Genomic DNA, 13,038 nt, shown 5'->3' with positions numbered 1-13,038 from the left:
CTCAAAATGTCTGGTATCTCTACATGCTAATGAAGACATTGGCTTTAGGTTACCTCTTCAGTTGTTGGACTAGGAAGTATATTGTATATTGTTCTCCTTATTTTAATTGTTACAAGCTGTGATAAAAGGCCTCAGGAAATGAAAGTGATAATGCAATAATCAGACACAACCTGTAAAGCTTCCCCTGTATCTCTTACTAAGCATGGCTATGAAGAGATTTATGTTACGTTTGCAAAAAGAGAAAAAAAATACAGCATATTACTGTGTTTCATTACTCATTCTTCCAATCATGATACTACTATAGAGGGGGGAAGGAAAAAAGACGTCTAGAAAGTGGGATCCTAAATAAATCTGCTAACTATGGCCCAGAAACATTAAAAGAAGACTATATATTTAATATAATCTGCAATGGCTGGCTTATGGAATCTGATTATTGGGCATCCATAATGTTAAAAGTGGAAGAAGCACCAGCTGTGGGTAGCAATTGGGTGTATTGGTGAGATTTTACAAGCTGAATTAGCATGGCACAACATTTTTCTAATTTCTCTCTCATACTTCATAAACAGTTTTGAGTTATACTGCCAATTCAGATATCATCTTTCAACTGGCAAGTTTAAATTTAAATACATTTTTAATGGAGCATCAATTATAAATCTAGCAGTAAAATGACAGCCAAGCCAAAGCCAATACATATAGTTGAGTGATGGATTGGAGATGCATTTTGAGGGCTCCATGTCTGCAAAATTATTTTATAGAATATGGCAGACCCCGACTGTTTTAAGATGTCAACTGAGGGGGAGAGGAGTTGGTAAGAACTCTCCAGTGTCATACGTAGCATATAACATGATAACACATGGTTTTTCATCTGTTGCTGCTATGCTGCACTGCTGACCGCCAAACACTGATCAGGTAATCAACACTGCAGCAACAGACTCCACACCTGCTGCTAGCAGCCTCCACATCTTCAGGGTCCCTCCCCTTATTGCTTCACCTGGAGTGGACAACTCTTCCCCATAATCTTCAAAAGTAGATGGAAAATGTGAACATATAATGACTAGCTATTGCAATCTACCATTTGAAAAGTGGTATTTTTAAATAAGAGAGTAAGCCTGGAGTATCTATCTATCTATCTATCTATCTATCTATCTATCTATCTATCTATCTATCTATCTATCTATCTTATATCTTAATCACCCATTTCCTTATTAATAATAGTGCTGAGAAATATTTAATAGGATTTAAACAGATTTGGAACAATTTGTCTTCATATCTGCATATTTCTTTTTCTACTACCGAGTCTGTAAGAAAATTAAAATTTTGTAAAACTCTGGGCTGGCATAGCTCAAGTTCTAGATTCAGAGCATTGCCAGGACACTGGCCCCTTAGTTCCCCAGGCTATTTATTCTTTTCATCACTTAATCAGATTGTACTTCTAGAGCATTTCCTGTTATCTCAGATATATCTCCTTCATTCAATCTTAGGTTTGCTGCTTAGTTGTGGTAAATATTTATTCCCATTCTTGTTTATAGCAATGTTCTGTCATTGGGAATTCAGCACTGTAAGTGCTTATGGCATCCCTTCTTTCTGATGCATGGAACAAATATTGGTGCTGCCATGATATACCAGCTCTTAAGATTGATCACTGATCTCTCCCTCTTTTTTGGAATTTTATTTACATAACATTTACATAGTTTGTGCGGGACCCTGCAGGACTCTTTGAGTATTGGTTATAGGGTCTTGGACACATATGGACAATGACACCTCAGAAAGAATTGGGCTATGACAGATACAAGTCTTCTCTTGACAAACACTAAATTTAGAAGGAAGCAGAAGTATGCATTCAAAGATGCAGAGAGGGGGAGGGGGAGAGAAGAAGAAGGAAGAAGAGGAGGAGGAGGAGATGACTATCAAATGCAAGCCCATTCATAGCAAATTCAAATTTTGTTTTCAGGCTGTTTGCTTCTGATTTTGTTAGAATTAATTCACAGTAGTAACTGATTAATCCTACTATTTCATACTTTGTTTTGTGCGTGATCTGGTAAAACTCCTAGCTGTTTTGCAACAATACAGGTCGTCCTTCACTTACAATCATTTGTTTAACCACATTTGAAGTTACAATGGCACTGGGAAAAAATGAGTTACAACCAGTCCTTGCACATACAACTCTCAGAGCACCCAAACAGCCATGTGATCAATATTTGGCAACTGGAAATTCTGGTCCCAATTGTATAGGTCCCAAGGATTACCTATACTAGAGATCAAACTGCCTTTTTATTTATTGCAAAAATGATCAAACATAAAATACACACATCTATTAAACACACATGATTGCATTCAGAAAAGGATGGGCAGATAGGTTAAAAAAAAGTACCTTGTCCATTGTCCGCCCAGTAGACTGCCCAATCTTTGAGCTCAGAAATCATACAGATGAATTCAACACCATCCTTGCTCAAGTCGCCTGGGTATAGGTAGGAGATGCATGAGTAGATCTTTTGTTTTCCTTTTTGTCCATCTTCAAAAGAGGTAAATGGATGTATATTATTTTAATTCATTTGGTTTAGAACAAAGTAAGGTGGTAGCTTCATTTTTCTAGCAATTTCTTTCAAAGAGAGGATTTGGGAGCTTCTGTTTTAAGTTAAATCCACTCATAAATACAAATTCTTTTTTTATATTTTGGAAATGATCCTCTTCTTCATGTGCATATCATGAAAGAACAGATGAAGCTCCCTTCCCACCAATATTTTATAGATAGCTAAGGTTGCAATAGTAGCAATAGTTATTGGAAAAACAACTTTAATACAAGAATGGTAGCAAAAAACAACACCACCCAAACATTTTGAGATCAGTATGAATGAATTGTTCTTGGAAAGCACAAAAACCAGATGTCCTCCAATGTTCCTATTCCAAGACAAAACAAGTTTTTCTTGGTTTTATGAACTCAGATCACATGCTGTTTGAAAAATTAACATATGTATGTAGAAGGGGAAAAACAATAAAAAGCTTATAAAAAAACAAGTTTTTCTTGGAACTAGTTCTGGCACAAACAAAGAATGGAAAGTGTCTGCGCAGCAGCAGCTCTATTAGTTAAAATAATAACTTTCAGAAGAAAATAAGTTTTAAAACCTCTTATGCCAAGAGACCTGGTATCCAAGGAACCCTTTTCCTTCTCTTCCCAAGTTTGTTGCCATAAATGGGTTGTCAAGAAAAGAAATGGCTTTTTGGCCACTGGAAGAGCCTAAGTCTTTCCTTAACAAAAAGTAAATGGCCTTGAAAACTTGAGGTCAGGGACTGGCGGTGGGGGACACCCACTTAGCTTCAAGTAACCAATAGGAGCAGGTTGAGTCCACAACTTGCTTACTTCACACAACAATTCACTATAGACTGAGTATTTGGGACAATTTGTGCTGGCAGAAGCTGAAAAACTTTGGAGCAAGAAAAGATGGACAGAAAGTGCCTTCACTGTGGACAGGGATGGGTTGAAGATGCAATTGTGCACTCATATTCTCAACAAATGGGTGGAGTGACATCTTTACACCAGAATAAGCAGGATATGTGGAGGAGTTCTTGAAATAAAATATTGCTATTACAGCTAAAGCCCAGGCTGATAAAGTGCTTAATAATACTGAGCAATAATATAAAAACAGTGAATCTCTTATTAAAGAATACACCAGCACAATCTGTATATATAACCAGACACAAACATATTTATAGGATAAAAGCACTCAAAGACAGGATAAAAATTAGATTGTACTTGAATAGTCCACAGTCAAATGGTTGGTTCAAAAAAGTGGCTTAGATATTCTTGAGCTGGGCTCTACTTGCTATCACACAACATCTTGTGATGTAACATGTAATGAAGCAATTTTTGTCTGATAATTGTAGGGAATCCTAAAACTGATTGGCCTGGAAGAAAAGGTGTAATGGTGAAACATAGGAAAGGTGTAATGTACTTTAGATAGGCTTGTAGTTTCTATAAAAGATATACTAGAATAAAACATGGACATTCTCTATCACTCTTAAATTACAAGAACATGTACAGTTAGCCCCTGACTTATGACCACAATTGACCCCAAAATTCTGTTGTTAAGCGAGACATTCATTATGTGAATTTTGCCCCACAACAAAGAACCAATGACCACAACGAAGAACAAGAAACTGCTGAGTAGAACTCTTCTGTGGACCATCTGAGAATAAAGATAGCATGGGAAATCGCTCATGTATGCTCCAGAAGGCTGCTCCTCATGAGGAGACTACAGGGTAGTGGTTTTAAACAGATTTGAGCATTGTGAAATGGCAGAAATAGCTATCTTGCTTATAACTATGACAGAGCTTTTTAAAAGAAACTAAGTTTGCAAATCTAACTTTCTGATCACTCTAAAATTGCTCATTACTTCTAAACCTTTGGTCTGATAAATCTGAAATGCCAAGTTAGTCTGCCATCAATCCTAGTTGAAAGAAAATTTTAATCATAAGCCTAAGAATTTTAAAAAAATATTTAATGAAATAAAGTAAAGGTAAAGGTTCCCCCGCACATGTGTGCTAGTCGTTTCCGACTCTAGGGGCCGGTGCTCATCTCCGTTTCAAAGCCGAAGAGCCAGCGCTTGTCCGAGGACGTCTCCGTGGTCATGTGGCCGGCATGACTAGACGCCAAAGACACATGGAACGCTGTTACCTTCCCACTGTAGTGGTCGCTATTTTTCTACTTGCATTTTTTATGTGCTTTCGAACTGCTAGGTTGGCAGAAGCAAAGGGCTAAACAAATTTTTGAGCTTATAAAGTTGTAAACAGATTAAAGGTCCAGGTAAAATTGGAATGTTGAAACTTTTACAATATGATTTTGGGATTAATTACAAAGCACAAATAGCTTCTTGGAAATAAATTTTGGTTTTTACAGGACAAAACAAAGAAATAACTTCATGATTTCAACAACTGGACACTAGAGGAGACTAAAGTATTTGGGTAGACGAAAGGTGTATAACCTGCAAAACCACTGTACAATGAAAATATTGAAGATGACTTTTGGAAAATGTAATCAGAAAATAGTAGCCACAATATCAACAATGTCAGTAATGATGTCAGCTCATCTGGGTTGATTATGTACAGTATAAAAGTTACTATTGAAGAAATGACAGATGTGAAACAAGTTAGCTGACAAAATAGCGGTAGTGTTGACAATGGGATTACAGGCAACAGAGTAACTTAGAAAAAAAGTGTTTTGCTGGATGTATCAAAGAATTTGTCTAAGACTTTAAAATTTAAAAAGGAAATACAAATGAAAAACCAAAAGAATGACCTGGATATATTTTTTCCTACTGGATTTACAAAAGATGCTTGTTAAAATCTTAAAGAACTCTGCAGTAGGACAAAGAAGAGATTAAATCAAATCCTATGACAATAGTAAATGAACGGTGATAACTGTTAGAAGTAAAAAGAAGAAATATAAAGTTGTCTTATATGATCAAGATTAAAACAATTATGTTGTTTCCTCTGTAATCCAATGCACTTTCTGCTCATACCGGGTCTGAGAAGATGTTGTTTTATGAATTTATTTGCAAAAAAGAGAGGGGATATGGGATGAACAGACAAATGCCTTAGAGCAGGGGTCTTCAAACTTGGCCCTTTTATGACTTGTGGACTTCACTCCCAGAATTCCTCAGCCAGGCATGCTGGCTGAGGAATTCTGGGAGTTGAAGTCCACAAGTCATAAAAGGGCCAAGTTCGAAGTCACCTGCCTTAGAGGGAGTGAAGAGTCATTAAATTTGTTTATACTTGTGATAAGGTTGGAAGTCACTTCTTTATATATTTCTTTTCCTATATAGTCTTAGTTTTTTTCAATTTTTCCCTGCAGTTTTTACTCCTTTCTATCCTCTTAAGTTTAGGTTGCATACACAGTATGTGGTATATACCCACATATACACATACCCCTACGTACACATATATACTGTATACACACACACATATATAAGCATTATTATTGGGCAGAATGTTGTAGTTGTGTGTGTACCTCTTTTTCTGTTATTCAAGTGTTTGTTTGTGTGTTTGCTCATTCCCCAATTTGGCAGCTTTTTGTCTGTTGCAGCATCTTCATGGTAAATATTCCTTAATAGGCTGACTAGCTGTTCATATCAGTGCTGGAGCTTGTGAATTGTATGCTTTTAACTCTTTTGAAAACTTTTTTTTAAAATTCCATTTATATCCTGCTCTTCTCCGAAGACTCAGGGCGGCTTACAATCTAAAGCACAAACCAATGTGCTTAGAAATAGCCTTCATTCTATGTATATGCCTGCTTATTAGGGCTTTCGCCCCTCCCCCCCAAGTGGCATTATTACAAAGTCAGCTTATTGCCCCCAACAATCTGGGTCCTCATTTTACCTACCTCAGAAGGAATGAAGACCCATTTTCTGCCTATACACTATAAATACTGTAAATGTAATTGAAATCACTTGTTCTACAGTGATTTCAGTTGCTCGTTGTGGGTCCACCATTTAAAGTTTGGGAAAACAGATGTATCACATTTCACAGGAGCAGGAAGATGCACAGCAAGGCGCTTCCCTCTCCCCACCCTTGTTTCTTGGAAATTCCTTGTCGCCCTCCTGCAAACCTTCCTTGGCATCCTTGTCAGGATAAAATTAAGTGATTAAACTTGGCCTCTGTCCTCAAATGACTGACTCCTGGAGGACTTGTTGGAATCCTGAGAATGCAACTATGAGGGAGATGGGCAGTCTCTAGATATTTTGTGTGTGTGTGTGTGTGTGTGTGTGTGTAAAACATCTGAAAGATTTTGTATGAAAAAGTAAACAAAATAATCGAGGTCACATAAGTTTTTTGGGGCAAAGGCTGAAAGAACCCAACCTTGTGATCATTCCATCGAATTATAATTGACATCCAAACATAATGGGGGGGTGTAAAGAGGGAGGGGGAGTATGAAATTGCACACCAGTGACCTCCTTTCTTTTAATATAAGCCATCCTGGTTGAAGCAGGTCTGCCATAGGGCACTTAGGGACCAAAATGAGCTAGTGAGCCAGACCTCATTATTGCAATATGGGTCTCAGAGCATGACTTCTCTACGCTATTACTCTGAACCTGCAAAATGCAGCTCCTGTCCTTGCCTCCAACATTCAAAATGCTAAAGCCACTGCAAAGAAACCCAACTCTTTATTAATGCTCTAAAAGGAGGGGGCCTTTTTGATAGAATAAAAACAGTCATGGATGGTTCTATTTTGTTTACAGGGCTCCATGCCACTTGCTGCCAGTGTCAGCTCCTTTGGGTAAGGTGTCCCTGGGTGACCAGTTTGCTGTTTTCTTCTGGAAGACTTCAGTTGAGGCTGAGCAATGTGCCTAACCTCAGTTCAACCCCAACGTCCAATCATCCCTAGCCAGCATGGCCACCAGTTAACATTAAGAATGCCATGGCAATTGGAAATTCAAATGGTACTTCAGCCACATAAAGGAGGCAGCTTTGTCTCTACTTTGGAAAGGGCAGGTGATCAACCAGCAGCAGCACAGCCAAGGGCTATTGAGGATTAACTGTAGCTCCAAAATTGAATGAAGCACCAGGTGTTACGATTGTATAGCAAAAATGTGGCTGCTTTACCCACAGGCCATAATGCATGTACAAGGAGTCTATTTTCATCACTTGTTCTGATCAGCCTTTCAAGGTTTCAATTTAGAAAATTCATATGTAGTCTAAAACATCTAGAGAGCACAAAGTCGGCGTAAACAAGATGTATTTATGCTACTGCAGTGCAGACTACTGCAACAAGAGCTACAGAACTCTGGGAGAAGATGCAGCTGCTTTAAAGGTGCAAGAAGGTGCTACTTAAACTAGTATCTTTCAGATAATCTCCAGAGCATTGCATAGCTCTAATACAGAGGGGTCCACCACCTATGGGCCACGGCCCAGTACCAGGCCACGGCCTCTTGGCCGCTGGGCCACATGAGTAGCTGGGCACACACACACGCACACACCTTGTGCCACCATTGCTGCAAGTGTTGTGAGAGCAGCAGCAGTACTGCTAGTATTGCATGGATGGTGGCAGCGCTGCAAGCGGCAGGTGGGCCAGTGTGACCCCCGCACGGGAACAGCAGCACAATCCTCACACCGAGGCAGCATCACTGTGGGCCACAGCATGAGCCTCACCTGGGGGTGGCATCGCTGCAGGCCACGGCACGAGCCTTGCACTGGTGGTAGCATTGTGAGCCTCTCACAGGCACTGCTGTCAGTGAGAGCCTCACATGCATGCTCGCAGCCCCATTTACATGGTGTGCATGCTTGCAGCCTCTTTGTACGTGCGCAGCATATATGGCCACATTCACATTTGCACCTACACAGGTAAGGCGCCTGCTCCTCCCTCTCCTACCTGGCCACCAAAACAAAATGGTTGGAGACCCCTGCCCTAATAGACATGTTAGTGATGATGCAGCTAGAAGCAAGCTTGACCATGCTGCTTTTCAAAACTAGAATCATTTAGTGATTCACTTACATTCTGTTCACAAAAACTATAGGAAGTTGCAGAATCTAACAGATTGTAAAGCTATGACTTGGCTACTCTTGATGCAAAGCTTTGGAAATAGTTTCATAAACATTGAGTTATTCACTATGAAGGTAATTGCAACAGCTGTGGTTAAACTAATTCCATTTCTATACATTTAAATGAAATCCCATGACAAATAGTTTTAATACTGTTCAAATGGAAAACCAAAGAAAAAAAATTCAAACCATGTAACTTCAGACTCAGTTTATTTATAGATACGTAAAAGATATAGTTCCTTTTAACAGTAGTTTTCCATTTTGTTCCAAGATCTGTTAAAGTAATTCCAGAATGAAGTCTCTCCCAAAGGCTGTATCAGAAAGCAATTATTGGCTTTATTGAATCGTGTCTTTCAAACTACAGTATTCAGCACAGATCTTTCTTTCCATGAACACATTTAATATTTTCAGAAACTTTGATCTCTTGTGATTTTTGGAGAACCAGACATTAAATGCCCACTTCGTTATTTGAAATGCAGGCAGTACTTGAGCATGGTATGCCAAGAAACATACACCCTGCAGTTATATAAGCAGACACAAAATATTATTGTAGTGTAAAAAGCATCTATTGTGTGTAGGTAGTGCAACAGTTTTATTTACAGAAAGCTGTCTCAAACAAGTAACCCTGTAGCAGCTGCCCTGGTCTGAAGCTCCCCTCTTAAGAGGAAAAAAAATATATCTAAAACCAGAAGACCCAATTTCCCCTGCCAACTTTCAAGCTAGCAACCTGCCCCGCTCTGCAGGACATTTGGATATTTCTCTCCGTGAAATATGCATCTTCATTACAATAAATACAGTTTCAAGTTATAAAAATAGTACACTAACTGTCCAAGGAGGTTTGGCCCCACCAAAGTCTTAAAATCAATTTCATTTTCCACTAAAAGCCCAGCATACGAGCAAACATGAGGATATTGTGACCAAGGCTGGAGGAACCTTTGAGAATCTTCACAACTTCACATGTGCATCAGCTTGTGAGGTAGAACAAAGCCCATAGCATTATAGTCATGGCCTTGCTTTGGATGAAGAGGGCTGCAGAAACATGCAAAGGAAAACATATTTTATCTTCATCCCCCTTTCTCTTCAACAATTCAAAGAACACTGTGAATAAGTGCAAACAGCCACAGTCCCACTTGCATGAACTCTGAAAGTAGGCCCTATTAAATTCAGTAGGACTTAATCTCTGTAGTGTACAAGTCAGACTGGGAAGTATTTTTCAACCAGTTTTGTATTGCCGGCAGCTGGTAGACTAGCAATGGATGTCTCCAATCTCTACTCAAGGCAGGAGTCCAATGCTACTTAAACCGTAGTTCTATCACCGTTGCTCCACTACTTTTCTCTCCCACTGTCTATACATCTACAGGTTTTTAAACTTGGCTTCAGTTGCATTAGGTCACGTATTCAGTCATGACCGTGATTAAAAAGTGTCCATCCAATCATTTTCGTGAATACTGTCAAATTCATTGTACCTAGGGGTCCTCAGCAGGATATAAACAGGGCAGGGTAGAGATCAGGGCTTCCTCAATCGAGAACAAATGTTCATCCTCTACTTGAGGGCAACAGTAGCGCATGAATTCTGCCAGCCGCAGAAGGTACTCAATGTTGTGGCCAGCACGCCCACTGGAGACTATAATTTGAGCTGCAATGTCCTCTTCAGATGCTGGCCCCAGATAGGAGGGATTCTGGGGTGTTGCAATATAAACAAGGGCTAGAACAGGCTCATCTGTCTCTTCTTCCTGGGGATAAAACTTTACCAGCTTGGTGTCATAGCCTCCAAGCACGGCTTCCCGCATGTTCAAATACTTAAGGACAGCAGCAATTTGATGCCCATGAAGTTCATAGCCAACACCCCATGTGCACCCCTGCAATCAAAAATCAAATTACAATTTATTTAGATGTCTGCTTCGTTAAACAGAATTATTAGTTAGGCTAAAAGTCAGGTTTGTGATTAAAAAAAAGTTCTGAAATGGCTACTCATTCCTTCCAAATGAGTTATCTACAGAGCAATTAATACTACTAACTTTTGCAAAAGGGCCAGGATGAACACAGTATCTTAGCCATGTGCTGAATTCTTTTCAGCAGTGCTACCTTATCTCCAAAACTGTCAAGATCTCAGCTTTCTATCATTTAAATTATATTCATAAACATTGGCTGGACTCCTAGATAAGCATTATTCTACTGATCAAATAACCACTCATCCAAATGATAATTGGATAATTACAGCTGCATGTCAAGTAACAGAATTACCAAGCCTCCAGCTGCAATGATACAATTCACTTCTCCACCTTTCCCCTACAGCAAAAGGTGGGTAGTTCAAAATAATTACTTGGTTTTAAGCCCTCTTCACTCCCTCCAAAAAGAACTTTTGATAGGCATGCTTAAGAATGCAGGTACAGACTACTTACATTATAATCTTCCTGAAGGGTGACCACTCTTCCAGGCTAAGAGAAGGGAGAGAAAGAGGCAGTTTTAATATGCAGTACTGTTTTGCAGACCAACATCAGAAGCACAAGTCCTACCATCTCAAGGAAGCATCATTGGTGCAGTCCAGCCGTTCCCTACTACCTCAGCATTGGAGGGCTCTCCAAATTCTGCACAATGTCAAGCCAAGGGTAATCAATAGACTTCACCTCTGTGGACTCAGTTGAACCTACAATTCCCCCCCCCCTCTAACTCCCCGAAACACCAAATTCTTGGTTTATCTCTTATTTTCCAGTTCCACCACCCACCCAATCATCCCTTCCACTACACCGGTGGGATCTCTCATCCCAGGAGAAGCACAACATCCCTTTAAAAACAACAACAACAACAACAACTTAGGATCATCCACTTTTCCGCCCACTCAGTCCCACGTGGAAAGGGCAGCCCTTACCATTTTTTCGTTACCCCGGTGGAAGGTGTCTCCTTGCCAGAAGCGGCGGCTGTAGCCCCGGATATAGCCCACTTTGCGGGAAGTGAATTCAAAATCAGGTCTCCAAACCAGCGAACCGTAACCGAAGACCCAGAGTGGAGACTTGGGCGAGCCTTCTTCTGCACCAGGGGGCTCCTCTTCCTCTTCCTCTTCGTCTTTCTGAAGCCTGGACGGATGCTCCGGTCCGCTGGAAAGGTGCCGAGAATGCGAATCCCCCTTCATGACTCCGCAGGAGGAGGTGCGCTGGTGGATCTGATCTCCGGGGATGGACTGACGGATAAACTCAGTCTGGGATTTGGCACAGGGAGGGGCGACCGACCACCCAAACACACCCAAAGCGAAAACAGGAACTGCACTACTGCCGAGGTCTCCAGCGCTTAAATACCAGCTTGCCGGTAAAACCCCGCCCAGTTGTCACGGTATGACGGTTCCCGCCGTCTCTTGTCCAATCAGCGCTTTCAGAAGCAAATAGTCCTGCCTTGAGAACGGCTTACGAAGATCGGGTTGGTCAAAGCGGTCTGTCACGTATGAGCAGAGCGCGCCCGCTGATTGGTTTTTCTCTGGTCCACTGTCTCAAAAAAACCCAGATGATGCAACTTGCCAAGGAGCTTTCGAGGGAAACAGAGGCAGCTGATTGCGTCAGGCTGCTCTCGCCTCGGGCGCAGCTTGGTGGGAAGAAGAGGGGAGGGTTCGGTCGGAGGTAACAGGCTTTGTGGGTTGGTCGTAAGGCATGCAGATACGTTTATATTGACTCTGTCGGGCATTTCGAGATTATGATTTGCTCCAGTTTTCCTGAAGGTGTGAATGCAAATAAGCGTTACATCTCACGTATGCCGATACAGATGTAATGCATACACTGAAGTGGATTCCTTCCCGATCGTGAAAGCGGTACTGGTGAATGCTCCAACACTGGAAGTTTTTAAGAAGAGACTGGACAGCCATTTGTCTGAAATGGTATAGGGTTTCCTGCCTTAGCAGGGGGTTGGACTAGATGACCTCCAAGGTCCCTTCCAACGTCTTCTTCTTCTTCTTCTTCTTCTTCTTCTTCTTCTTCTTATTATTATTATTATTATTATTATTATTATTATTATTATTGTTATTATTATTATTATTATTATTATTATTATTATTATTATTAACAACAACAACAACAACAACAATAATAATAATAATAATAATAATAATAATAATAATAATAATAATAATAATATCAAAATATTCATTTTGAACCACTGTTGAAAAGGGGTCTCATCGTGAAGGTAGAAATATATATGCGTGTGAGGACAGCAGTGGCCCCTCAGCCCTCTAGTCCGCATGCTTTTCTCAGATTTAGGCAAAGGATCAGGCCCATGTGACCAATCTTTGCCCCCCCCCACCACCTGCCAAGAGATTAAAGACAAATGAAGGAGTTAAAGGATCCTGAAGAAGTAGATTCTACTTCCAGCCCACCCACTAATGCCGTCAGGGAGGGAGGGAAGGAGGGAAAGACATGAAGCATATCCATCATCAGCTGTCATTTCTCTTTTCTTTCCCATAATATTTCTTTTGATTTTAGCACCCACTTGTCTGTCAAATCGGCATCCATATAAATAGTACAA

The 13,038-nt window shown here is 40.3% G+C and overlaps 2 protein-coding genes across 2 annotated transcripts in view; one reads left to right on the top strand and one right to left on the bottom strand.

Annotated features, from left to right (window-relative positions):
• Nucleotides 1–7,479, top strand: part of INO80 (INO80 complex ATPase subunit) — a 95,873-nt gene extending 88,394 nt beyond the window's left edge. The window contains exon 37 of the mRNA XM_083365790.1: nt 7,233–7,479. Within this exon, the coding sequence (XP_083221916.1) occupies nt 7,233–7,378 (146 nt within the window). The 3' untranslated portion in view covers nt 7,379–7,479. The remainder of the gene's footprint in view (nt 1–7,232) is intronic.
• A 1,369-nt stretch (nt 7,480–8,848) lies between these two features.
• Nucleotides 8,849–11,779, bottom strand: CHAC1 (ChaC glutathione specific gamma-glutamylcyclotransferase 1). The gene is made up of 4 exons (XM_083365980.1): nt 11,402–11,779; nt 10,935–10,970; nt 9,999–10,391; nt 8,849–9,561 (listed from the first exon to the last, which is right to left on the bottom strand). The coding sequence occupies exons 1-3, from the start codon at nt 11,660–11,662 to the stop codon at nt 9,999–10,001; spliced, it is 690 nt and encodes a 229-aa protein (XP_083222106.1). The 5' UTR covers nt 11,663–11,779; the 3' UTR covers nt 8,849–9,561.
• Between the last annotated feature and the right edge of the window lie 1,259 nt (nt 11,780–13,038).

The sequence above is a fragment of the Vipera ursinii genome (genome assembly GCF_947247035.1).
Source record: "Vipera ursinii genome assembly, chromosome: 1".
Lineage (NCBI taxonomy): Eukaryota > Metazoa > Chordata > Lepidosauria > Squamata > Viperidae > Vipera > Vipera ursinii.
Note: the sequence above shows the minus strand (reverse complement) of the source record. Positions and strands in the feature narration are given on the sequence as shown.

What these genes read in the sequence shown, in the direction of transcription:
- CHAC1 (XM_083365980.1), bottom strand. Translation starts at nt 11,662, where the DNA reads ATGAAGGGGGATTCGCATTCTCGGCACCTTTCCAGCGGACCGGAGCAT. An exon ending in ACCGGGGTAACGAAAAAATG is followed by an intron (nt 10,971 to 11,401) that starts GTAAGGGCTGCC and finishes CCCTTCTCTTAG; the next exon opens with CCTGGAAGAGTGGTCACCCT. An exon ending in CCCTTCAGGAAGATTATAAT is followed by an intron (nt 10,392 to 10,934) that starts GTAAGTAGTCTG and finishes TTTTGATTGCAG; the next exon opens with GGGTGCACATGGGGTGTTGG.